Genomic DNA, 26,517 nt, shown 5'->3' on the forward strand with positions numbered 1-26,517 from the left:
GGAAAGATCCAGTTTTCTACTTATGGCTAGCCAATTTTCCTAGCACTATTTATTAAATAGGGAATCCTTTCCCATTTCTTGTTTTTTTTTCTCAGGTTTGTCAAAGACTGATGGCTGTAGATGTGTGGTATTATTTCTGAGGACTTGTTCTGTTCCATTGGTCTATATCTCTTGTTTTGCACCAGTACCATGCTGTTTTGCTTTACTGTGTAGCCTTGTAGTATAGTTTGAAGTCAGGTGCTTTTGTGGATGCCTCCAGCTTTGTTCTTTTGACTTAGGATTGTCTTGAGGATGCTGGCTCCTTTTCTTTGGTTCCATATGAACTTTAAAGCAGTTTCTTCCACCTGTGAAGAAACTCACTGTAGCTTGATGGGGATGGCATTGAATCTATAAATTACCTTGGGCAGTATGGCCATTTCTCACTTTATATTGATTCTTCCTATCCATGAGCATGGTATGTTCTTTCCATTTAATTTGTGTCCTCTTTTATTTCACTGAGCAGTGGTTTGTGTTCTCTTGAAGAGGTCCTTACATCCTCTTTGTAAGTTGGATTCCTATATATTTTATTCTCTTTGAGGCTACCTGTGAATGGAAGTTCATTCATATTTGGGCTCTGTGTTTGTCTGTTATTGGTGTATAAGAATGCTTGTGATTTTTGGGTATTAATTTTGTATCCTGAGATTCTATTAGTTAGCTATCAGCTTAAGGAGATTTTGGGCTGAGACAATGGGGTTTCTAAATATACAATCATGTCATCTGCAAACAGGGACAATTTGATTCTCTCTTTCCTAACTGGAATACCCCTGATTTCTTTCTCTTACCTAATTGCCCTAGCCAGAACTTCCAACACTATGCTGGAATTATGGCGGTGAGAGGGTGCATCCCTGTCTTGTGCCAGTTTTCAAAGGGAATTCTTCCAGCTTTGCCCATTCAGTATGATATTGGCTGTGGGTTTGTCATAAATAGCCTGCATTATTTTGAGAAGTACCCATCAATACCGAATTTATTGAGTGTTTTATACGAAGGGCCGTTGAATTTGTCAAAGCCTTTTCTGCATCTATATTGAGATAATCAAGTGGTTCTGTCTTTGGTTCTCTGCTTATATGCTGGATTATGTTTATTGATTTGCGATTGTTGAACTGTATCTTTGCATCCCAGGGATGAAGCTCACTTGATCGCGGTGGATAAAGCTTTTTGATGTAAGCATGAATCTGGCTTCTAAGCGCATTTTATTGAGGATTTCGCATCGATGTTCACTGTGGTTGGTCTAAAATTCTCTTTTTTTGTTGTGTCTCTGCCAGGCTTCTTTGGTATCAGGATGATGTTGGCCTCATAAAATGGTTAGAGGATTCTCTTTTTCTATTGATTGGAATAGTTTCAGAAGGAATGGTACCAACTCCTCTATACCTCTGGTAGAATTCAGCTGTGAATCCATCTGGTCCTGACTTTTGGCTGGTGGCTATTAATTGCCTCCCACTCTCAGAGCCTACTATTGGTCTATTCCAGGGATCTGGGAACTTCTCTTCCTGGGTTTCTAGTCTTGGAAGAGTGTATGTCCAGGAAATTATCCATTCCTTCTAGGTTTCCAGTTTATCATGAGAGGAAGCTTATAGTATTCTCTCTGATGGTAGTTTGTATTTCTGTGGGGTCGGTGGTTATATCCCTTTATCGCTTAATTAAGGCTGACTAGATTCTTTCTCTCTTTCTTCTTTATTAGGTCTTAAGTAGTGGTCTGTCAATTTTGTTGATTTTCAAAAACCACCTCCCTGGATCTATTGATTTTTGGAGGGTTTTTGTGTCTCTATCTCCTTCAGTTCTGCTCTGATCTTTTAGAAGGCTATTTCTGCCTTCTGCTAGCTTCTAACGTGGTTTGCTCTTGCTTCTTAGTTCTTTTAATTGCAATGTTAGATGTCAATTTTTGATCTTTCCTGCTTCTCTCTCTTGTGGGCATTTAGTGCTATAACTCTGCACACTGCTTTAAATGTGTCCCAGAGATTCTGTATGCTGTATCTTTGTCCTCATTGATTTAAAGAATATTTTATTTCTGCCTTCATTCTTATGTACCCAGTAGTCATTCAGGAGCAGGCTGTTCAGTTTCCATGAAGTTGGGAGCGGTTTTACTGAGTTTCTTAGTCCTGAGTTCTAGTTTGATTGCACTGTGGTCTGAGAGACAGCTCTGTTATAATTTCTGTTCTGTACATTTGCTGAGGAGTGCTTTACTTCCAATTATATGGTCAATTTTGGAGTAAGTAACATGTGGTGCTGAGAAGAATGTATATTCTGGTTGATTTGTGTGAGAGTTCTATAGATGTTCATAGGGTCTGCTTGCTGCAGATGAGTCTAATTCCTGGACACATCCTTAGCAATTTTCTGTCTCTGCTGATCTGTCTAATGCTGACAGTGGAGGTTGAAGTCTCCTAATATTATTGTATGGGAGTCTAAGTCCCTTTGTAAGTCTCTAAGGACTTGTTTTATGAATCTGGGGTGCCCTGGTGGGTATATATATTTAGGATAGTTAGCTCTTCCTGTTGAATTGATCCCTTTGACCATTATGTAATGGCCTTCTTTTTGTCTCTCTTTTGATCTTTGATGGTTTAAAGTCTGTTTTTATCAGAGACTAGGATTTCGTAACCCCTGCTTTTTTTTTGTTCTCCATTTGCTTGGTAAATCTTCCTCCATCCCTTTTATTTTGAGCCTATGTATGTCTCTGCGTGTGAGATGGTCTCCTGGAATACAGCAGACTGATGGGTCTTGACTCTTTATCCAGTTTGCCAGTCTGTGTCTTTCAAGGAGCATTTAGTCCATTTACATTTTAAGGTTAAGATTGTTATGTGAACTTGATCCTGCCATTATGATATTAACTGGTTATTTTGCCTCGCTAGTTGATGCAGTTTCTTCCCCAGCCTCCCCATGGTCTTCTACATTTTGGCCTGTTTTGCAATGGCTGGTACCGGGTTGTCTTTCTCTTATGTTGAGTGCTTCCTTCAGGGTCTCCTTTGTAAGGCAGGCCTAGGTGGGTGACAAAATCTCTAAGCATTTGCTTATCTGTGGAAGGATTTTATTTCTCCTTCCACTTATGAAACTGAGCTTCATGCATATGAAATTTCTGGGTTTAAAATTCTTTCTTTTAAGAATGCTGAATATTGGCCCCTTACTCTCTTCTGGCTTGTAGAGTTTCTCTGCGGCTTCAGAGATCTGCTGTGAGTCTGATGGGCCTTGTGGGTAACCCACCTTTCTCTCTGGCTGCCCTTAAGATTTTTTCCTTCATTTCCAACTTTGGTGAATCTGGCACCAGGTCTTGAGCTACTTCCCTTCTCGAGGAGTATCTTGTGGCGCTTCCTCTGTATTTCCTGGATTTGAATGTTGGCCTGCCCTACTAGGTTGGGGAAGTTCTTCCGGATGATATCCTGAAGAGTGTTTTCCAACTTGCCCCATTTTCTCTCACTTTCAGGGTACTCAATCAATAGACGAGATTTGGTCTTTTTACATAATCCTATACTTCTTGCAGGCTTTGTTCATTTTTCTTTTCTTTTTTTCTTTTTTGGTTTCTTTCTTCGCTTCATTTCATTCATTTGATCCTCAATCGCTGATACTTTTCTTCCAGTTGATCGAAATGGTTACTGAAGCTTATGCATTTGTCAATGCATTTTCCTCTGTAATATGGTTTTCATCTCTTTCTATTCTTGCTATGACCTTCTCTCTCTCTGCATTAATTAATTTTAGCCATCAATTCTTCTCCACTTTTTTTTTCAAGATTTTAGTTTCTTTATGCTTGCACGTAATTCTCCTTTAGCTCTGAGAAATTTGATGGACTGAAGCCTTCTTCTCTCATCTCACAAAGCTCATTCTCCGCCCAGCTTTGATCCATTGTTGGCGATGAGCCAGCGCCTTTGCCGGGGAGATGTGCTCTTATTTTGAATTTCCAGCTTTCTGCCCTGCTTTTCCCTCTATCTTGTGGTTTCCGGACCTGCCTCTGGTCTTCTTGGATGATGGTGTGATGTACTGATGGGTTTTGGGTGCAGGTGTCTCCTGTTTGATAGTTTTCTCTAACAGCTGTAGGACCTCAGCTGTAGGTCTGTTGAGATTGCTTGAGGTCCACTCCAGACCCTGTTTTGCCTGGGTATCAGCAGCAGAGGCTGCAGAAGATAGAATATTTGACAGCAAGTGTACCTGTCTGACTTTTTGCTTGGGAAGCTTCCTCTCAGGGGTGTACTCCACTCTGTGAGGTGGGGTGTCAGATCGCCCCAGTGGGATGTCTCCCAGTTAGGCTACTCTCAGGGGTCAGGGACCCACTTACAGGCAGTCTGTCCTGCCTGTGATCTCAGCCTCCTGCGGTTGGGAGATCCACTGCCTCTTCAAAGCTGTCAGACAGACGCCAAGGCCTGCAGAGTTTCTGCTGCTTTGTTTTTGTTGTTGTTGTTGTTGTGTAGCTGTGCCCTGTCCCTAGAGGTGGAGCCTCCAAGCAGAGACAGGCAGGAAGTTTTGAGCTGCTGTGAGCTCCACCCAGCTGGCTTCCCAGCAGCTTTGTTTACCTACTTAAGCCTCAGCAATGGCGGGACTTCCTCCCCCAGCCTGGCTGCTGCCTTGCCAGATCACAGACTGCTGTGCTAGCAATGAGGGGAGGCCCGCATGGGACCTCCTGGCCAGGTGTGGGAGTACATCTCCCAGGCCTGCTTGCTGCTTCAGCCAAAGTGAGTTACCCATTTTCCAGGTGTTGTGTGTCCCAGTTCCTGGCTACTAGGAAAAAGGGATTCCCCTTTGGGCTCTCCCTAGGTGAGGGGATGCCTCAGCTCTGCTCTAGCTTCTGCTATCGGCTGCAGCAGCTGACCAGCACTGACTGGTCCGCACTCCCTGAGTGAGATGAACCCAGGGCACCTCAGTTGAAAATGCAGAAATCACCGGTCTTCTGTGTCGCTGGCGCTGGGAGTTGGAGACTGGAGCTGTTCCTATTCGGCCATCTTCTCTCCTGTCATTTTTAACCATATTTTTAAAGTTATTTTCTTAGGGGTTGCCCTGGAAATTGCAACTAACATTTTGTAACAATGTAATTTGGATTAATACCAACTTGATTTTAATAGCATGTAAATCCCTTTTTTTTCTATAAAGCTTAATTCCCGTCCCCCTTCTTGTGCTGTTACTGTCGTTCAAATTACATTTTCAAACATTGTACTCTGATCAACACAGATTTATAATTATTGCTTATGCAGTTGCGTTTTAAATCAGATAGGTGGAAAAAAGAGTTATAACCAAAAATATGTTTACACTGTTTTCCATATAAACCTATATAGTAAACTCTGTGGATATTTCTTCTTTCTTTTTCTTATTTTCTAGTGACAGGGTCTCACTCTGTTGCCCAGGCTGGAGGACAGTGGCACAATCATGGCTCACTGCAGCCTCCACCTCCTGGAATCAAGCAATCCTACCACCTCAGCCTTATTTCTTTATGTGAATTAAGTTACAGGATGCATATTGAAGGACTCCTTCTAGTGTTCCTTGTGGTATATATTTGCTAGTGATAAGCTCTCTCAATTTTTCTTTATCTGGGAATGCCTTATTTTCACTTTCATTTTTCATGTATACTTCTGATGATCATAGAGTTCTTGGGTGATGGTTTTTTCCTTTCAGTGCTTTGAACATATCATCCTGTAGCAGGACAAGCCACAGACGAAATCCCTCAGACACCAGGTTAAAGAAGGAAGGGCTTTATTCAGCTGGGAGCTTCGGCAAGACTCACGTCTCCAACAACCAAGCTCCCTGAGTGAGCAATTCCTGTCCCTTTTAAGGGCTCACAACTCTAAGGGGGTCCACGTGAGAGGTTCGTGATCAATTGAGGAAGGAGAGAGTACGTGACTGGGGGCTGCATGCACCAGTAATTAGAATGGAACAGAACAGGACAGGGATTTTCACAGTGCTTTTCTATACAATGTCTGTAATCTATAGATAACATAACCAGTTAGGTCAGCAGTCGATCTTTAACTACCAGGCTCAGGGTGTGGCACCGGGTTATCTGCTTGTGTATTTCATTTCTGCCTTTTAGTATTTACTTCTTCTTTCTTTGGAGGCAGAAATTGGTCATAAGACAATATGAGGGGTGGTCTCCTCCCTTAATCCCATTGCCTTCTTGTGTTTCTACTTTCCAAAGAGAAAGCAACTATAGCCAGGTGCGGTGGCTCACATTTATAATCCCAGCATTTTGGGAGGCTGAGGTGGGTGGATCACTTGATGCCAGGAGTTTGAGACCAGCCTGGCCAACATGGTGAAAACCTGTCTCTACCAAAAATACAAAAATTAGCCAATCTTGGTGGTGTGTGCCTTGTAATTTCAGCTACTCGTGAGGCTGAGGCACAAGAATCGCTTCAACCCTGGAGGGAGAGGTTGCAGTGAGTTGAGATCACACCACTGCCCTCTAGCCTGGGTGACAGAGCAAGGTATTGTCTCAAAAAGTTAAAAAACAAGAAAAACAAAGCAACTGTTAATCTTATTGAGGGCCTTTTGAATGCAATGAATTACTTCTCTCTTGTTGCTTTCAGGATTATCTTTGTCTTTTGACATTTTGATTATTATGTATCTACTTGGAATTCACTGAGTTTCTTGGATGTGTGGATTAGTGTTTTGCATCGAATTTGGGAAGCTTTTAGCCATTATTTCTTGAAGTACTCTTTCTGCTCTTTTCTTTCTTCTCTCTCTGAAACTTCCATTATATGTGTGTTGGTACACTTACTGGTGTTCCACGGGATTCTGAGGTGCTACTTATTTTTCTTAATTCTTTTTTCTTTGTCTTCCTCAGATAGGAAAATTTAAATTGATCTATCTTCAATTGTGATTATTTTTTTCTTTTGCATGCTCAAATTTCCTGCTAAGCCCCATTAATGAACTTTTAATTTCAGTTATTACACTTCTCAATTCCAGAATTTCTGTTTGGTTCTTCTTAAAGAAAAAGAAAAGTAATTTCTATCTTTTTGCCTATCAAGGTATCATTCTCCTACCATCTTTTAGTTCTTTAGGCATTGTTTCTTTTAAGTGTTTGAATATATTTAAAATGGCTAATTTAAAGTTTTTTGTCTAATAAAGCCCATATCTGGGCTTTCTGAGAGATAGTGTCTGTTGATTGATTTTTTTTTTCCTGTGGATGGGCCATGCTTTCTTATTTCTTTACATCTCTTGTAATTTTTTTGTCAAAAACTAGATATTTAAAGAACATAATGTAGTGTCTCTGGAAATCAGATTCTCCCCTATCCTCAGGTGTTGTTGTTAGTGTTTGTTATTGTGGTGGTAGTTCTTATTTCTTTGTAACTTTTCTCGACCAATTCTGTAAAGTCTGTATTCTTTGTCATGTATAGCCGTTGAAGTATTTGTTCCGTTAGCTTAGTGGTAGTGAGTTAATGATTGAACAGTGTTTTTCTTAACTTTCTGGAACCAGTAAATCTCTCAGTCTTTGCTGAAGTACTTTTTGTGTATGCTGGGCACACCTTTAACATTCAGCCTAGCAGTTGAAGACCCTGCCTTAGCCTTCATTTCCTTGCACAGAACCTCAAGGTCAGTCAAAGGTAGGGAATAGGGCCTTCTCAGATCTTTCTTGAGTATGAGTGTAGACTTGGGCATGCACACAGCCTTATGCTTGAGTGCAACCTACTAGATCCCCAGGAATATGCAGCTTTTATAGCACTTATGGACATCTCATTACCCAGATTTTCCTGTAAATTTTTTGGTTAGCCTATTATTTGCTTTAACTATTGTCCCCTTGCTTCAGGCAGCTACAAAGTTAAATAATTACCTCTAATTGAGGTCAGTAAATGTCCCCAGGGAAAAGGCTTTTGCACAGGTGAGCTCAATATCAGTTCAACTAAAAACAGCCTTGCAAATGGGGTATTTTAGGTAACCATCAGACAAGTCAAATAATTACAGTTTACTGAGTGTAGCTGTGAAAGAACTCCAACCTGTCAGGGTTCTCTAGAGGGACAGAACTAATAGGATAGATGTATATATGAAAGGGAGTTTATTAAGGAGTATTGACTCACACAATCACAAGGTAAAGTCCAACAATAGGCTATCTGCAAGCTGAGGAGCAAGGAAGCCAGTCCAAGTCCCAAAACCTCAAAAGTAGGGAAGCTGACAGTGCAGCCTTCAGTCTGTGGCCAAAGGCTTAAGAGCCCCTGGCAAACCACTGGTGTTAAGTCCAAGAGTCCAAAAGCTGAAGAACTTGGAGTCTGATGTTCGAGGGCAGGAAGCATCCAGCACAGGAGAAAGATGAAGGCCAGAAGACTCAGCTAGTCTAGTCCTTCCACATTCTTCTGCCTGCTTTATTCTAGTGACACTGACAACTGATTAAATGGTGCCCACCGAGATTGAGGTTGTGTCTGCCTCTCCTAGTCCACTGTCTCAAATGTTAATCTCCCTTGGCAACACCCTCACAGACACACCCAGGAACAATACTTTGCACCCTTCAATCTAATCAAGTTGACAATCAATATTAACCATCACAAACCCCATTCTGCTCCCTCCGGTGGCACCAGGATGCTAGATTTCACCATGAATGTGGGCTGCTAGTTTTCAAAAGTACTTCAGAGCTGGAGAAGAGGAATGAGAATAGGAAAGTTAAAATGCTACAATGCTCACTGTTCCTACCGACATTCAGCCATTTTCTTGAATAAATGCTTCTCAGATTGCTGCAAATACTTTTATTAAATTCTAAAGCCCCAAAGAAGTTGGTTCTGAACGTTTTTGCCAATTTTCTCATTGCTTTTATGGAGGAGCGCTTAAAATACTGTCCAGCACATAGTAGGTGATGAATTAATATGTTATTCATAAATGCCATTTTATTTATTTATACATAATTTAATTTATAGTTTACTTATAAATTATTATTTTCAGATTATTTTGGATGTTAACGTAGAGCAGAGATTGTGGTACCAGGACTCTTTACATTCTTAAAAGCTATACGGGACCCCAAAGAGATGTCGATGGAGTTATATCTATTGTTATTTGCTGTATTAGACATTAAAACTGGGAATATTAAAAGTATTTACTTACTAATTCATTTAAAGTTAATAATAAAGGAATCAGACACTCATATATATTTTTTCAAGATATGCTTTCCAAAATAAAATACTTTAGTGGGAAGAATAGCATTGTTTTACATTTTTGCAAATCTCTTTAATTTTTTCCTTAATGGTAGACAGCTGAATTCTCGTATCTTCTTCTGCACTCAATCTGATTTGACTGAGGAAAATTTGGTCTCGCAAATATATACAGTTGGAAGAAGAACTGTGTCCTAATACCCTTTTTTGACAATTAGGGATATTTTCTCTGATACTATACAAGAAGTTGGCAAGTGATAGTTTCTTAAAGGTTAGTTACAATATGGAAGCTGCAAACATATCAATTGACTTTTCATTTTCTGTTATGTTAAAATCTATCTTACACTTTGGGTGAATTATTAGTCATTGTGTGATTTTTGCATCATGATGCCTTGGTCATTTGAAAACTTTTGGCTCACTGACTTATGCAGATTTTCCAAATATTAACACACTTCGTTGTATAACATCAAAACTCATATTCATTAGTGTCACCACTGTTCTCATCAGAAAAGCCTTTAGGTATTGGGAAGCTGTCAAGTTTCATAGTGGAAGATAACAAGTTTTCCCAAATTCTAATTTTTGCCTGAAAGTGCAAATTCTGTCATTGGCTATGCACACTGTCAGTTGTTTCCCTTGAAGTAACAGGCTTGTTTTGTTCATTTCCAAGAAAATGCCTACAAAATACTTGAGTTTGAATAAGAGTTTGTCTGTCAGTTTTTCTTTCAAGTAAAAATAGTGTTGCATTTAAAAAGTGTTTAGTTCATCTCACAAGTCAATCACACTTGTGCTTTTCCTCTAGATGACCATCATACTTTAGTATATACCAGAAGTACTTTATGTATACTTCCCATTTCATCATACATAATATCAAAAAAGACATGTAGTCAAGGGTCAAGATTTGATAAAATTAACTTTTACTGCCTCTTCAAGTACATTCTTAAGTGAAACTAGCTTTTTAAAAAATGTGTGTGCTTGGCAGTGAAAACTACAATGACTACTATTGCAGTTTGGTGTCACTACCCTGACTCATGATAAGGTGCAAGCAGTTTTACCCACCATAGCTTTTGCATCAGTGCAAATGTCATCACATTTGTTTAAGGTAAAACCATTAATTTTAACAATGTTATTTAACACTTTGAATATTTCAACACCACTCATGTTTTTTTTCCCCCCCAAAGCTTTCACATAATAGATCTTCTTCAATGATTAGTTAGTGCTTAATACTGGATGAATATAAGCAAAACAGCAATTCCACCCCAAATCTGTAGATTTGTCCATTTATAAGGCAAAAACACATTCTGCAGAAGAAACATTAACTAAAGAGGGCTTTATGTTTGTGGGTAAACCTTTTATTTGATGAGTTTGTTTCTCCATCCTTGGAGAGTGGCATGATTTTTTCTATGACTTTTCACCCAGCAGGTATTCAGTAATGTCAACTCTACAGGGGTTTATTTTTTATTTTTTATTTTTATTTTTTTTTGAGAGGGTGTCTCACTCTTTTCCCCAGGCTGGAGTACAGTGGTGTGATCTCGGCTCACTGTAACCTCCGCCTCCTGGGTTCAAGCAATTCTCCTGCCTCAGCCTCCCAAGTAGCTGGGATTACAGGTGCCTGCCACCAAGCCTGGCTAATTTTTATTTTTATTTTTATTTTTATTTTTATTTTTTATTTTTTTTTAGTAGAGACGGGGTTTCACCATGTTGGCCAGGCTGGTTTCAAACTCCTGACCTCAAGTGATCCTCCCGTCTTGGCCTCCCAAAATGCTAGGATTACAAGTGTGAGCCATTGCGCCAGCCTCTACAGGGATTTATTAGTTTTTTCACTATTGTGTGTACTTCTACAGCTAATATAATGCAGTAACTTACCCTATAGTATGTTTCAGTGCATTTTTCATTTCTATTTGGAAAAGCCATAATAAACACTTTTGACTTTTAAAGAGCTCATAACATTTACTTTGAATGTTTAATTTCATTTTCTTTAAACTCCAAATAATTAATTTCAAGATGACTCTATAATTTAACTTACACTCTAATATCCTATTCCAAAATGTTCTTTTGCATCAGAAAAATAAAATAAATTATGCATGTCTATAAGGTCAAAGAAAAGACAGCTTTTGTTGCATTTTTGTTTCTTAATTACAATTGTAATCTACAGAGTAGATCCCTCTCTTCCATGAGCCAGAACTCTGTGATAAGTTGTTTTGACATGTTTTTATCAGTTTTAGATGTAGACATTGCTGCTGTGGGTTGGTGAAGTAAGTCTTCTAATCTCCTTTTTCAAAGCCAGTCATCCATTCTTAAATATCAGAAAAACATGTTGCAAATAAATTGTATCTTATTGTATAATATGTCCAGTAAGTTGTAGAAAAAATTTAAAATTTATATTCTTCAAAAAATATTTTAAAGTGTTATTGCAAAATAAGACTACAAAGTATGTTCACTTCATATATTTTCACATAGATACAAAACTTCTAGATTTCCAAATAACAATTTATTAAATGATAAGAAGGTTACAAAGATTATGGTATGCATAACCTAAATAGCCAGTAAGAGCACTAAGTTCTGAGTATAAGTTAAACTCTGAAAATGCATGTATTTTTACTTGCTCCCTTAGAACATTCTAGAATGCACAAATACATATTTCAGAGCAGTGATATCATTTTACATCATGTTGCCTCTTGAAATTTCCTCTGTGTACTTGTGAGAGAATAAGAGTAAAAAGGACAAATAAAGCCTTAGTATTATTATGAAAATAGGTTTGCCTTTTAGGACCTCCCAAGAGGTCTCAGAGAACTGGAAGGAATGGATTGGTGGAGGTCAAAACTGGAGCTTTGGAGACCAATTAAGAGGCTGTTGGGATGGTCTATGTGGCAGTGGTTCTCCAACTTGTATGCATCAGAACCCCCTGGAGGGCTTGTTAAAAGCTGGGCTCTGCTCCCAGGATTTCTGATTCAGTAGGTCAAAGTCTGGCCCCAAAATGTGCATTTCTAACAAGTGCCCAGATGGTATTGATGCTGCTTGTTTTAGGACCACACTTTGAGAACCACTATGCTAGGGCCTTGCTAATCATCTCAGACTTCACCCCAGATCTGTTGAAGATGAAACTCTGTGAATAAGATTTTCAGGTGATTTGTATACACATTAAAGTTTGAGAAGCACTGCTCTAAGAGACAGTTGATGGAATCCTAGACCTAAAGATAGAGAAAAGTTCACAAATTGAAAGGTTATTTATAAGAGGCAATAAACAAGACTTCGTGTCTGGATGTAGAGAAGTTAGAGAGAGGGAGAAATCACCAGAAATTCTTTGGTTTCTTCTGGCTTGAGCAATTGAATAGGAGGTAATTCCTTTTCACTGGGACAAAGGACACAAGGAGATGAGTATATTTGGGGGAGTGGTATTTGAAATCAGTATTGAGTCGATTTACTACACAAAGTTCTCTTTTAACCTGCACATTGATGGTTTCACGTGGTTAAATAATAATGTCATGGACTCCTGGTGCTGCAAAGGGATTGGTAATGCATAAGAAGTGTTAGGCACACATGCAGGATTCTGCTTTCAGTTCAGACTCCGTTTGTGGCAGATATAAATTAGCAAAATGTAAGTCTCTTCTACATAAGGAGCATTTAAAACCTGTCTCCCTTCCCTACAGCATTCAGCCCCTCAGACACAAGCATGTGGGTATGAGACACAGCATAAACAGCCAAACTCATGTACCACCTATTGGTAATTTGATATTAGAAGAAGAGAAGAGAATATTCCAGATATTCCAGATCAGACCGGACCCAATTGTGTGACTGCCAGACTTGAGCAATTTCCATGTGCTTCCCTTTCAGGGACATATAGCTACCGATGTTCCTGACCAGCTGAGCCAGGATTATGACACAAAGCAGGCTGCAGAAGGAAGTAGTCCCCACTTAAGAATGAGTCAAATTTCTATCTGGTTGGGGGAGACATTACACTTTCAACCATTGTTTCATTTGATCTTCACATTACAGCCAGGTCCAGCAGGCATTTTAATTATCTCCATTTTGCAGATGAGGAGGCTGAGTTTCAAGGAAAGTAAATGACTTATCTAGGGTTATTGAAATGGTAAGAGGATGAACTGACACTGGGCCCCAGGTATCCTGACTCCAAATTGTGTGTTCCTTTCACGATAATACCGTGCTGTAGTTCAACTTAGCAGCAGGCTGATCTGTAGGACATTTGTCCCTTTTTTGGATTCCAATTTACTTCAAGAACTAACTTGTATGAAATGTTCAAATAATAGCACTTGATTTCTTAAAATTGCTTGATTCTTAATACATTACAGATTATTAGTGAGCTTTTATCTTAATGGTCAAGAAATTAACAATGAGTCACAGCAAAATGTCTGAAAGGTGAGGAAAGAAAAAAACGCTTACATTGTCACCAGGTCTGTTCATTATCCTCTGTGCTCTATATCAGATCAATCAATAGTTAATTAATAATGATGTTCTTCCTGAAGTACAAGGTTATAAATTAATTTAATGCTCATATGCATATTTTCTGTAGGAAAAGTGAGAGGAAAATGCCTGCCATGCCCATCTCATTGTAAGAAAATGTATGTAATGATTACAAGCCTATAATAAGAATGGTTTGCTTAGCCAAATGTTTGTTCATTTCTGTTAATCAGTATTCATTTGAGCTACCTCCATGCAGTTTGTGGAAGCAGTGCAATCAGTTGAGTAGTGTGGCAGATTTAAATCAGTAATAAAAGCCCTGGGGAAATTAACAAGACAAAACATTAACCACAGACTAAACATTAACATATATTAGCATTTTTATTATACCTGTAGAATTGTTAAATGGGCACGGTTGCTACTATTAAAAAGTTTATGTTGTATATCACATAATTTCAATGTATATATTGTTTTTAAACTTTGAAGATTTAATTAAATGAAATTGTATAGTGGTATGATAGATGATTCAAGAGAATGAACTGAAATTCATCATTTTATTTTAACTGGAAAACTATGAAATTCCCACCCAACTCCACCTTCAGCCCCAAGGTACCACAAAGCAAATGCCACAGGTAATATTCATCCAAACTAGACAACTAGATCAGAGTTGATATTTAAATTGCATAACTCCCAGAGGAAGTTTTAGTTTTAATTCTTTAGGGTTCTGATGAATCCATCAATGATCCAAGACTAAATTTAAATGGTATTTGGCAACATTTCTCAGAAAAGCACTTTTTTTTCTAAGTTGAATGAACTTTCATTAACTGAATTCAAGACATTATAATAACACTTCAATTAAGAGAATGATATATTTGCATAAGCACAAACATTTAAATAAACAGAATGGAGTTCAGAAATAGATCCAAAATATGGCCAATTAAATTTAAAGAAATAAAAAATTGAAGTAACTAAATGAGGAATGATCTTAACAAATTGTACTGAAATAATCTGATAAATATTTGGAAAAACATAATCATTATTTCTTGAGTGTTAAATAATTTGGAAAGTTTGACAAGTTAATCAGATAAACAAATGGATAGCATACATGACAGATAAACAGAGCATACACATTATTTTTAAATACCAGAGAAAAATATTTAAAGGAAAAGCATTAGGCCTAAAAATGTCATTAACTTTGTGAAAGTAGAAATCCAACAGGTCATATGATTTAAGCACTGTGAAATGAAGTAGAAATGTCAGTGAAAGGGAAATCAACAGGTAATATCTAGCCATGTACAAATTTTATTTAAGATCAATTTATTTTATTTCTTTTTAAAATATTTTCAGCTTTTATTACAGATTAGAGGGTACACTTGCAGATTTGTTACATGGGTATATTGTATGACACTGAAGCTTCGGGTCCCAATGATCCCATCAACTAGGCCGTGAAAACAGCAATCTTTACATCACACAATATACAAAAATTAACACAGAATGGGTTAAATACCTCATCATAAATGTACAAACGGTAACAGTTCTGAAGAAAATATGTCTGTGACATTGCCATATGGAAAGACTTCTTTGGATGGAAAACAGCATCAATCATAAAGCTGCAAAAATAGATAAAATCAAGTTCATCAAAATTTTTTAAAAAGTGTTCTGTGCAAAAGGCATCACTAAGAAAAGGGAAAAACCAGATACTGGGAGGGAGTATTTACAAAACATATATTTGAAAATGAAACGACAAGATTTGAGTAAACAGTGCAGCTTTATTCACAAAAGCAAAAATGTGGAAACTACCCAAATGTGTAAACATATTTGGTATATTTATTCAACAATTAAAAGAACAAACTATGGTAAACCACCAACATAGAGTTCCTCAAAGAAAAAATTATCCTGAGCAAAAAAGCAGAAACAAATATGTAAATACTGAATCTATCCATATTTATTTTCTATATTTCTATTCTTTCTTTCTGTTATCAATCTAATCCTAAAAAAGACAAATCTCATCTGTAGTGATTAAAATGTCAGTCACTATAAAATTATGACAATATTTTATGCATTATGAGGTAGTGTTTACACATGTGTATACATTTACAAATCTCATCAAACCACAATTCAGGGATGCATTTTATTTTATGTATATTGGGTCTTAAAACATTCAATTAAAAAAAAGAGTATGTCAACCAAAAGAGCTAATGTGCTGCAGCATAAACTCTGCCCCCCCATTAAAAATTATCTCTGAAAATGACTAACACACGATTAACTATATTAATTATACTTAATAAGACACATGACATAACCTTTATGTAAAACAACTGTCTATGCTTTCCATGTATTTGCTTAATCTCCATATATTCTACATCTTATGATTCTTATTTTCAGAACTTCTCCACTGAAGTGACTCATGTCATCATTATCAATCATTTAAATTTACTAAACACAGTGCATACTAGGTCCTCATCTTGCTGAATCTCTCCAGGTTGTTAAACCCAGAATATTGATCTGGGTTTTCTCCCTTTGGATATTTTAATTACACTGGTGTTACATAAGGACAGGATTCTCCTACAAAATATTAAATATATGTTTCAGAAACATAAAAACATCACAGTTTCAAATAACCTTTTTTTTTTTTGGATTCAGGGAGTACATGTGCAGGTTTGTCATATGGGCATATTGCATGATGCTGAGGTTTGGGGTATGGATGGTCCCATCACCCAGGTAGTGAGCATAGTACCCAATAGATAGTTTTTTAGCCCATGTCCCTTTTCCTCCTTCTCCCCTCTTGTAGTTCCCAGTGTCTGTGATTCCCATCTTTATGTCCATGTGTATTTAACATTAAGCTCCCACTAATAAGTGAGAACATGTGGTATTTGATTTTCTGTCCCGGCATTACTTTGCTTAAGAAAATAGTCTCCAACTGCATCCATGTTGCTGCAAGGAGCAATATTTCATGCTTGTTTGTGGCTGAGTAGTATTCCATAGTGTATATGTACAACATTTTTTTAATCCAGTCTGCTGTTGATGAGCACCTGGGTTGATTGCATGTCTTTGCTATTGTGAATAGTGCTGTGATGAACATATGGGTGCAGGTGTCTTTTTGGTAGAATGATTTGTTTTCCTTTGGCTATATACCCAGTAATGGTATTGTTGAATCAAATGGTAGTTCACCTCTTAGTTCTTTGAGGAATCTCCAAACTCCCCTCCGCAGTGGCTGGACTAATTTACACTCCCACCAGCAATGTGTAAATGTTCCCTTCTCTCTACATCCTCACCAGCATCTGTTGTTTTGAGACTATTTAACAAAAGCCATTCTAAATTCTGTGAGATGATATCTCATTGTGATTTTGATTTGCATTTCTCTGATGATTAGTGATGATAAGCATTTTTTTCATATCTTTATTGGCCACTTGTATGTCTTCTTTTTTTTTTTTTTTTTTTTTTTGAGACGGAGTCTCGCTGTGTCACCCAGGCTGGAGTGCAGTGGCCGGATCTCAGCTCACTGTAAGCTCCGCCTCCCAGGAGGCTTGAGCTTACAGGCTTGAGCCACCGCGCCCCGCCAATTGGCCACTTGTATGTCTTCTTTTAAGGAGTGTCCGTTCATGTCCTTTGCCCACTTTTTAATGGGGCTATTTGTTTTTTGCTTGTTGATTTATTTAAGTTCCTTATAGATTCTGTATATTAGGCTTTTGTCAGATGCATAGTTTGCAAATATTTTCTCCCATTCTGTAGGTTGTCTGTTTACTCCCTTAATAGTTTCTCTTACTGTGCAGAAGCTCTTTAGTTTAATTAGGTTCCACTTGTCAATTTTTGTTTTTGTTGCAATTGCTTTTGAGGATTTAGCCATAAATGCTTTGCCAAGGGTGATATCAAGAAGTGTATTTCCAGGCCGGGTGTGGTGGCTCACGCCTGTAATCCCAGCACTTTGGGAGGCCGAGGCAGGCGAATCACAAGGTCAGGAGATCAAGACCATCCTGGCTAACACGGTGAAACCCTGTCTCTACTAAAAATACAAAAAATTAGCTGGGCGTGGTGGTGGGCACCTGTAGTCCCAGCTACTCGGGAGGCTGAGGCAGGAGAATGGCATGAACCCAGGAGGCGGAGCTTGCTGTGAGCTGAGATTGTGCCACTGCACTCCAGCCTGGGGAACAGAGTGAGACTCTGTCTCAAAAAAAAAAAAAAAAAAGAAGTGTATTTCCTTGGTTTTCTTCTAGGATTTTTATAGTTTGAAGTCTAATATTTAAGTCTTTAATCTATCCATCTTGAGTTAATTTTTATATATGGTGAAAGATAGGTGTCCAGTTTCAATCTTTTGCATATGGCTAGCCATTTATCCTAGCACTGTTTATTGAATAGGGAGTCAACTTTGCCAAAGATCAGATGGTTAAACATCAGAATTTTTTTAAATGTAGGAATTACCAAAGATTTTGTAGTCGACCCAATAATCTGAATTCTGGAGCCAGGGTCAAGGGACATCCTGCACGCAGCAAGTGGCAGGCTAGACCTACTTGGGGAGCCTCCTCTTCCATAGAATTTGACATGCAGTGCTTTCGTATGGTTACTAATTGACTCTTACTTGGCAGACCAAAGAATTTAAACCATCCCACTATTGGCTTACTGCCACTTGAAATACTACCTGAAACCTAAGTTAAAATTGAATGTCAGTTTTCTGTTGAACAACTTTAGCCATTTCTTGGAATATGTTTAGAGGATTTTTCATCATTATTACTATCCTCCAATTATAGGTAAGGTGTCCACATAACCACAGACCTGGGCCACACCCAATACTGGGAAGCCCCAGAGCCTATGCCAGTGACAGAAATCCATGACACGGGAAAATCAAAAACAGAAACATAGGTTTTAGAGTCAGACAGACCAGCATTCAAGTCCCAGCTCTACCATTTACTAACATTGTGACCTTGCTTTTAAGTTCCCCAACTTTTGTGAGCTTCAGTTTCCTTATATCTAAAAATGGGGCTAATAATACCCATCCTGTGTAATCCCAGCGCTTTGGGAGACCAAGGTGGGCAGATCACTTGAGTCCAGGAGTTCAAGACCAGTCTGGGCAACATGGTGAGAGCCCGTGTCTAGCTACATTATCTAGGCATGGTGGTGTGTGCCTGTAGTCCCAGCTGCTCAGGAGGCTTAAATGGGAGGATTACCTGAGCCTGGGGAGATCAAGGCTGCAGTGAGCCATGACCACACCATGGCACTCCAGCCTGGGCAACAGAGCAAGACCCTGTCCCAAAAAAATAAATAAATAAGTAATACCTGCTCTGTATACCTCAGAGCATTGTTGGTAGGACTGAGTGAAGAGAATGGAGAATGGATGTAGAAGTTATCTATGAAGCACTAGGTTGAAATAGGGTATTGTGTAAGAAACGTGAAGTGTTGGTATTGTTGAGAAGCTTTCGATATAGGCTTTCTTTCTCTGTTCAGTCATCTGGAGTAAAAGATCAAGTCTGAATTTTTTTGTCACTTGAGAGTTCCCAGAACCAACAGTGAATAGGGGCCTGAGAATGGCAGTTAGATTTTAACCAATGGAGTAGCTGCATTTCTTGACATGTTCATTATAAGGTATAGGAGTGAATTATATCAGACCAAATTTTTGCATGATTTCAGAGTCTTTGGTAATAATGGGATTCAGGACACACCACCCCAAAATATGGCACCTTTGCATTTAAGAAAACCCCCAAAACAAGAAAGTCACTCTCACGTTCCCCTCACCCTTCTCCCCTGAAGCAGGTCATAAAACCTAACTGACCCTCTTCTGAAGTATATCATAAGACCGTCATGTGAGAGGTACCCACCCTATACCCAGAAGAAAGAAACATCTTTACCTCCAAAGTTACAGGGACACAAAGAAAAATCTGAAGAAACTGCCCTGGCTAAGTTTCCCCCAGTTTATTACCATTCAGTTATAACCTCTTTGTCCAATCACAATTCACTACTCTCCATTTCCTTAACAAACTTAGCATAAAAATCCACAGCTTTCACCATTTCTTTGGGTCTTCCTTTCTAAAGGATCTTGTGTGACGTAAAACTTATATTAAACATATTTGTATGGATTTCCCTTTTTAATTTGTCTTTTATTAGAGGTGCCTCAGGCATAGGTCAAGAAAATAAAATTTTCCCTGCCCTGCAATAACATACTCCATTCAGAAAGTAATTTTCACCTTTTTTTTTTTTTTTTTTTTTTTTGAGGAAACTGAGAAGAAAATACGGCACTTCAAATATCCTATCTTCCTCCTGTGTATAGGGCTAGAGTTACAGGTAGAGTGAAGCTATGGGACCAGGTCACAGTGAAGTCCTGGTGTGGGTGAGAGGTGAAAGTGGGGTGGTAGGCCAGGTTTCTTGATGCCCAGCCTACTGGGCTCTGCATGATCTAGACCATGCTTGTCCAACCTGCAGCTTGCAGGCTGCATGCAGCCCAAGATGGCTTTGAATGTGGCCCAACATAAATTCATAAACTTTCTTAAAACATTATGATATTTTTTGGTGATTTTTTTTTCTAGCTCATCAGCTATCGTTAGTGTTAGTTTATTTTATGTGTGGCCCAAGACAATTCTTCTTCTTCCAATGTGGCCCAGGGAAGCCAAAAGATTGGACACCCCAGATCTATACCTTGCTGGGTCCCAGCAGTGTATTTTCCTTATGTAGGTGCAAGGATGGTGCTTCTGGATCCTGGCAGAAAAGAATGATGCTAAGGTTACTAAAATGTCTTCCTGGCCGGGCATGGTGGCTCACGCCTGTAATCCCAACACTTTGGGAGGCCCAGGCAGGTGGATCACGAGGTCAGGAAATCGAGACCATCCTGGCTAACACAGTGAACCCCATCTCTACTAAAAATACAAAAAATTAGCTGGGCACAGTGGTGGGTGCCTATAGTCCCAGCTACTCGGGAGGCTGAGGCAGGAGAATGGCGTGAACCCGGGAGGTGGAGCTTGCAGTGAGCTGAGATTGCACCACTGCACTCCAGCATGGATGACAAAGCGAGACTCTGTTTCAAAAAAAAAAAAAAAAATTATCTTCCTGGCCTGGATATGGTCAGAGGCCCTGCCTTCTTCTTATGTTTCAGGACTTGTAACCCTGCAGAACACTATTGCTTTCCTTGTCATAAGTCTGGCACATAAATAAAAAACACCTTTAGGAATCACGGTCTATGGAAAACAAAAAGGTTTTATACTCCAGTCTTTTGATAGAGACACTCACCTATCCAATAAATTCCCTCCAACTAACCAAATTTAAAGGTAGCAGCATCCTTGACTAGATACATTAGTCAGTGAAAGGAAATTGGATTGCACTACTTATTTAAGAGCCTAAAATTTTTGGGCAGGATATTGATTTCTAAAATGCCACTTGAGAGGCTGACTTCTTCAGTAGGGGCTGCTGAAGAATAAGACTCAAGTCTCCCAGCATAGCCCGACGTTTCCCTAGTGTGAAGCTGAAAGGACTTCTTTAATGTGAATGCTGCATCTCTTTGTAAGTTATGTTTTCTTTTAGTGTCCACTTCTCAAAATAAGCTCATAATATTCACCTATAGCTCACATAGTGTGGAGGTGAAAGATGTAGGGAGAAGGGCCCAAAGGAGGGAATATATTTGACAAATGCTTTGTATATGAGAAGAATTTGCTTCATGGTAGATTTGTGGAAGAAAATGCAGCCTGTCTGATAAGATATGGCACATTTCAGATGGAGGAGTAGGGTTATTGGCAGGACACCATTGTTTGCCCCTTACCCCACACAGAGCCTTGGAAAGCTGGCTTGATAATACCACATTGGGTGGGTTGGGAAGAAAGGTCAGATTGCAGAGTGGCGACATTATCATTTATTCTTAACCTTCCTACTTTTGCCTCAGCTGCACCCCTTTCCAGTAGGTTGGGGCTGGCGAGTGGGGGGAGGGGGTCAAAAACTTTAAAGTCTTGCTGTGGACCAGATACTATTCACTGATACAAAGGGCTGACTTTCAATGGGGAAGGAGATTTCACAGCTGTGGGTTGCAAGTAGACAAGTTACTGTGAAAGATGTGTGAAAGATTTGATTTTGGTGCTGGATTGGGAACAGGTGTAGGTCAAGAGAATGTGTACTGTGCTCCTGAATGTGCCAAGAATACTTTGATCCTAGTGAAATAAGTTCTCACATGAATGTTTGTTCACAGAATAATAGACATTAATGGAACAAACATCAAGGTTTTGTTCCATGAAATTTCACCTGCATTTTCACAAAGTAAACATGTATATGTCTTCAGATAGAAAGTGGTAATACATAGTCTGCCCTCATTTATTTGGCATCTGCATTATATGCTTTGAAAATGAATGGAACTTAACTCTCCAGTCCAGCTAGGTAGGCCCCGACCTAAAGCACCCTACCAGACTGCTACTAGTTAAGGCATATTCATGGAACGCACACACTTTGTTTGAAATTAATATTAGCCCAAGTCACATAGCATTACATAAGCACATCTGAAAAATTCAGTATCATGCATTCCAAAGCTAAATTGAATGTCTTTAAGTGTCTTCGGCTTTTGTTTTATTCCCATTAAGATAAACCATTGAGTATAGCTCATCTGAATATCAAACTATAGATGCTATCTTTTATAAATGAAGGTGATGCTACTCTGATTCTAGATTTTTTTTCTAATTCAATAATGTATTTATATGAAAAGCCTTCCAAAGCTGTATAAATAGATAACTTAGTAAATGCTGTCAGGACCATCTTGAGAAATCCAGAAGCTGGGATTACCACACAGAGCCCATGGCTTATAAGTAGAGTGCTGAGCTGAGGCTGATAATAGAAGATTCTTTCAATTCGCTTCAATTAATTCACCTAACAGTGCACAAAATCCAGTCTGAATAGCGTGGAAATATAAAAGTGACAAACATACAACCCTTCTCCTTGCCAAATATTTCTAATATTTTTCCTGAAGTTTACAGTCTATATATTTACCTTGGCTACGTTGGGTGGCTATGTTTTTGAGCACCGGTAATTCTTTATATTTTTCTACAATGTACAATGTAAGCCACTGGAAGGTCAAGCATTATCTGCTAGGAAGGCAATACCACATAAACTTTGAAATCAGACAAATGGGTTCTAAGTCAGACAAATCAGTCCGCTGTTTATTTGCCTCATGCAAGTCACCTAACTCCCTAAGCCTCAATTTCCTCATCTCTAAAATGGGGATGATAATCGTTGGCATAGTGTCTGGCACAAGGGAGATATATAAGAATGTTAATATTCATATTTCTTTATATGGAAGTTCATTTAGGCTTTTGCTTGAACGTGAAAAAAGTAGCAAATCTAGTAATAATTAAACCAAAAAAATCGAGTAGAATGGAGCTAAGTAAGAAAGATTATACCATTTTTAAAAAAGTATTGCTATATGAGTATAAAAGAGGTCAGCTTTAGAGAGAGATATCCAATAAATATTTTTGAATGAATGAATGAGAAAAGATAGAAGGAAGAAAGGGAGGGAAGAAGGGAGGAAAGAAGGAGACAGGGAGGAAGGAAGAAAGGGAGACTCGAGCAATTATGTTTTTAAAATACTTTTAATCCTGAGCTTATTTAATGATATATGATTCATAGGTGATTACGCTTGCTTATTTATTTATTTATTTATTTATTTATTAGAAACAGGATCTCCTTCTATTACTCAGGCTGGAGTGCAGTGGCACAATCATGGCTCACTGCAGCCTTGACCTCCTGGGCTCAAACGATCCTCCTACCTCAGCCTCCTGAGTAGCTGGGACTACAGGTGTACACCACCATGCCTGGCTAAGTTTTTACTTTTTGCAGAGACTGGGTCTTGCTGTGTTGCCCAGGCTGGCCTTGAACTCCTGACCACAAGTGATCCTCTTGCCTCAGCCTCCCAAAGTGTTGGAATTACAGGTGTGAGCTGCCTGTCACTGGCTACTGATTGGTTGACTTGCCTTCTTCCCTTGGGCATTTTTAGGAAAGCCAGATGAGCAACCACACTTTTTATCAGAGTACCTTAGCTTGGGTCTTATATCAAAATACTCATAGAAATTGGGAGCACTCTGTGCTTGGGAGGCAGCTCTTCTATTAACTGGCTACACAACCCTCATCTTCTGCACCAGTTCTTCCTAAATTTTGCAATTCCCTTTTGTGAACTTCTTCATATGTATTAATACCAAATGCCATTAAAAGGTATGAATAGCATGAGGCCTGTGTTGGCGGTCCTCTCAAATGTATACTTCACTATAGAAAAAAAAGCCATTTTTTTATCTTAGGAAATCTCTGAATAGGCTGTATTCAGAATGGGGTCCCCATTCTCAGTCTCCAGCCTTCTTTCCACCAATGGTTCTTTGCCTTACAAGCTTATCACCTTTTTTGACTCTAGTCATAGCTTTGTTCTGCTATTTAAAATTGGGGGAAGAAATTGAAGTGCCTTTCAGAATTTGTTTCTACTATCATATCTGCACAAGTATCATATAATTATATTGCATTTCTTTTTTCAGATTGGCAAGTTATGTGCCCATTCTCAACAACGCCAATATAGATCTGCTTATTATCCTGAAGATCTGTTTATTGACAAGAAAGTATTAAAAGTTGCTCATGTAGAACATGAAGAAACCTTATCCAGCCGAAGAAGGTGAGAGGTTTCTTTTTTCTTTATTCCAGCATACAATTAGCAATTGTATTTTAAGGTCAAAAACCACTAGAGTGAAACTTCTTAAATACATGTTATTTAGTTATTCTGAGTAGAGTGCTTGATTAATTAAATTTTATCATCTGTCAATGTTTTAAAAAAGATATAGTATTATATCCAAGCCATATTTAAATGTAAATTTACTGTTCATAAATATCTAGTACAGCAATATGTGTGGAAAGGACTTCCCTATTCAAGATCTTTAATTGATTAAGCAAAATAGTTTCTGCTTACAATCTTGTCTCACAATTTCTTGGCTTGCTTTGTAGCTTTTCCCATTATTAACAGTGAGTCAGAGGTAAATTCACCAGAGAGAAGCTGGTGAGACACATTCATGTGTATACACACACACACATACACAGACACTGCACACTTTACGCACTCTTTTAAAAATGATAAAATGAAGGATCTGGTTCCTGGTTCTTAAAACAACAGTCAAGGGACAAAATCCAGGTTTGTTTCTTGTTCTCTTCATCCATTCTCCCCTGATCCAGGTTCCCTCTATCCCCATTCTATTTTTTTGATTACAATAAAGGGGTAGAAATTGGATCAAAAGCCCAATACAACTCTAGAAGAACTGCCCTACCTGAAAAGACTGCACATATAGCCAGCCCTACCACTGGCTCAAGAATAGCTAGACATGAGTTGTTCCTATTAACCTTGAGGGGGTTAGGTGAGATTGGCCTATAGATAGAAAATAAAGAAAGGAATTATGTAACATCCCAGATTTGGGTTAAACTATTCCATTCCTCTCATTTTCCTATAGGGGTTTCTGAGATGGTAATTCTTAGCGTGATCTGATACAATTTAGGATGAAAGAAGGCAGTAATGCAACTTAACAGAGTTCCCCTACTGAAGCATTTTGGAAAGTCCTCATTTCTTCTCTTTTGTTGACTTCCAATCTGATGGATTCCTAGTTTCCCTGTAGCAGCTATTTTAAAATGTGATTCCAGGACTTCTGGGAGTCCCAGTGACACTTTCAGGGCACCTATGAGATGTTCCTTTTGCTAATTACATATTTGTGTGAAACTGGATATTGTTCATATACTTCAACCAAAACAATTTATTACAACATATTAAATGCAGAAGTCAATAGGAGAATCTACCTATCCCCTATCAAGCCAGACAGTAGAGACAGCTTGCAAAAATGAAAAATGATACCATTTTTCTCACTATTATCATAAAATGTTATTAATATTTATGTTAACATGTAATGGGCCCATAATTGCTAGTTTCAAATTAATAATAAATTTTAAATTTAAAAAAAATTCTAAAACAGTAAATATCAATAAATATATATAATATAAACAAAAGCTCTTCGGGATCCTGAGGCTGCAGTCATTCAAAATGTCGATGGAGTCTAGAGGACCAACTTCCAAAGTGGCTCACTTACAAGTGTAACAAGTTAGTGCTGGTTGTTGGAAGGAGGTCTCAGTTCCTCACCATATGGACCACGTGAATGGCCTCAGGACATGGCAGCTGGCTACACCACAATAAGTGATCCATGGAAGACAGCAAGGAGAAAGTTATAGTGTCTTTTATGGCCTAGTCTTTGAAGTGACACATCATCAATTTTGGCATATTTGATTTGTTAGAAGTGAGCCACTAATTCTTTGTGGTTTTTTGTTTTGTTTTGTTTTTTGAGACAGAGTCTTGCTGTGTCACCCAGGCTGGAATGCAATGGCGCCATTTCAGCTCACCGCAACCTCTGCCTCCTGGGTACAAGCAATTCTCCTGCCTCAGCCTCCTGAGTAGCTGGGATTACAGGCGCCCACCACCACGCCTGGCTAATTTTTATATTTTTAGTAGAGACAGTGTTTCACCATGCTGGCCAGGCTGGTCTCAAACTCCTGACCTCAGGTGATCCACCTGCCTCAGCCTCCCAAAGTGCTGGGATTACAGGTGTGAGCCACTGCACCCAGTCAGTGAGCCACTAGTTCTAATCCATGCTCAAGGAGAGGGAGGAAATTAAGCTCCACCTCTTGAAGGGAGGAAAATCAAGGAGTTTGTGGACGTATTTTAAAACTACTTCAGGGCTCCCAACATCAAAATGTTTGAGAGCCATTTTCCTATAGCTTAGGGGTTCTTTGGAAAATTTTTGTCTTTTAGGCCATATATTAAGGCCCTCTTTTGCACCTGCCTGTCCTTTGTCCATTTTTCTCCATTGCATTTACTCTTGGACTGAACCACCTGAGGAATAAACTTCAGTTCATCTAAGGCATTGACCTTTAACTAGTGGCAACCCCTTCCATATTTGACTGAAGTGAAGATGATAGATAGGTAGATAGATACATGGCTAGATAGATAGATACATAGAAAATCCTCACTTAACTGTGTCTGTAAGTTCTTAGAAACTGC

The 26,517-nt window shown here is 38.7% G+C and overlaps 1 protein-coding gene across 2 annotated transcripts in view; it reads left to right on the forward strand.

The window, feature by feature from the left end:
• GPC3 (glypican 3) overlaps positions 1–26,517 on the forward strand; it is a 461,620-nt gene that overhangs the window by 271,837 nt on the left and 163,266 nt on the right. For both annotated transcript variants that reach the window (XM_017954390.2, XM_017954391.3), the window contains exon 4: positions 23,969–24,102. In XM_017954390.2, the coding sequence (XP_017809879.1) occupies positions 23,969–24,102 (134 nt within the window). The remainder of the gene's footprint in view (positions 1–23,968; positions 24,103–26,517) is intronic.

This window comes from Papio anubis, chromosome X (assembly GCF_008728515.1).
Source record: "Papio anubis isolate 15944 chromosome X, Panubis1.0, whole genome shotgun sequence".
Classification (NCBI taxonomy): domain Eukaryota; kingdom Metazoa; phylum Chordata; class Mammalia; order Primates; family Cercopithecidae; genus Papio; species Papio anubis.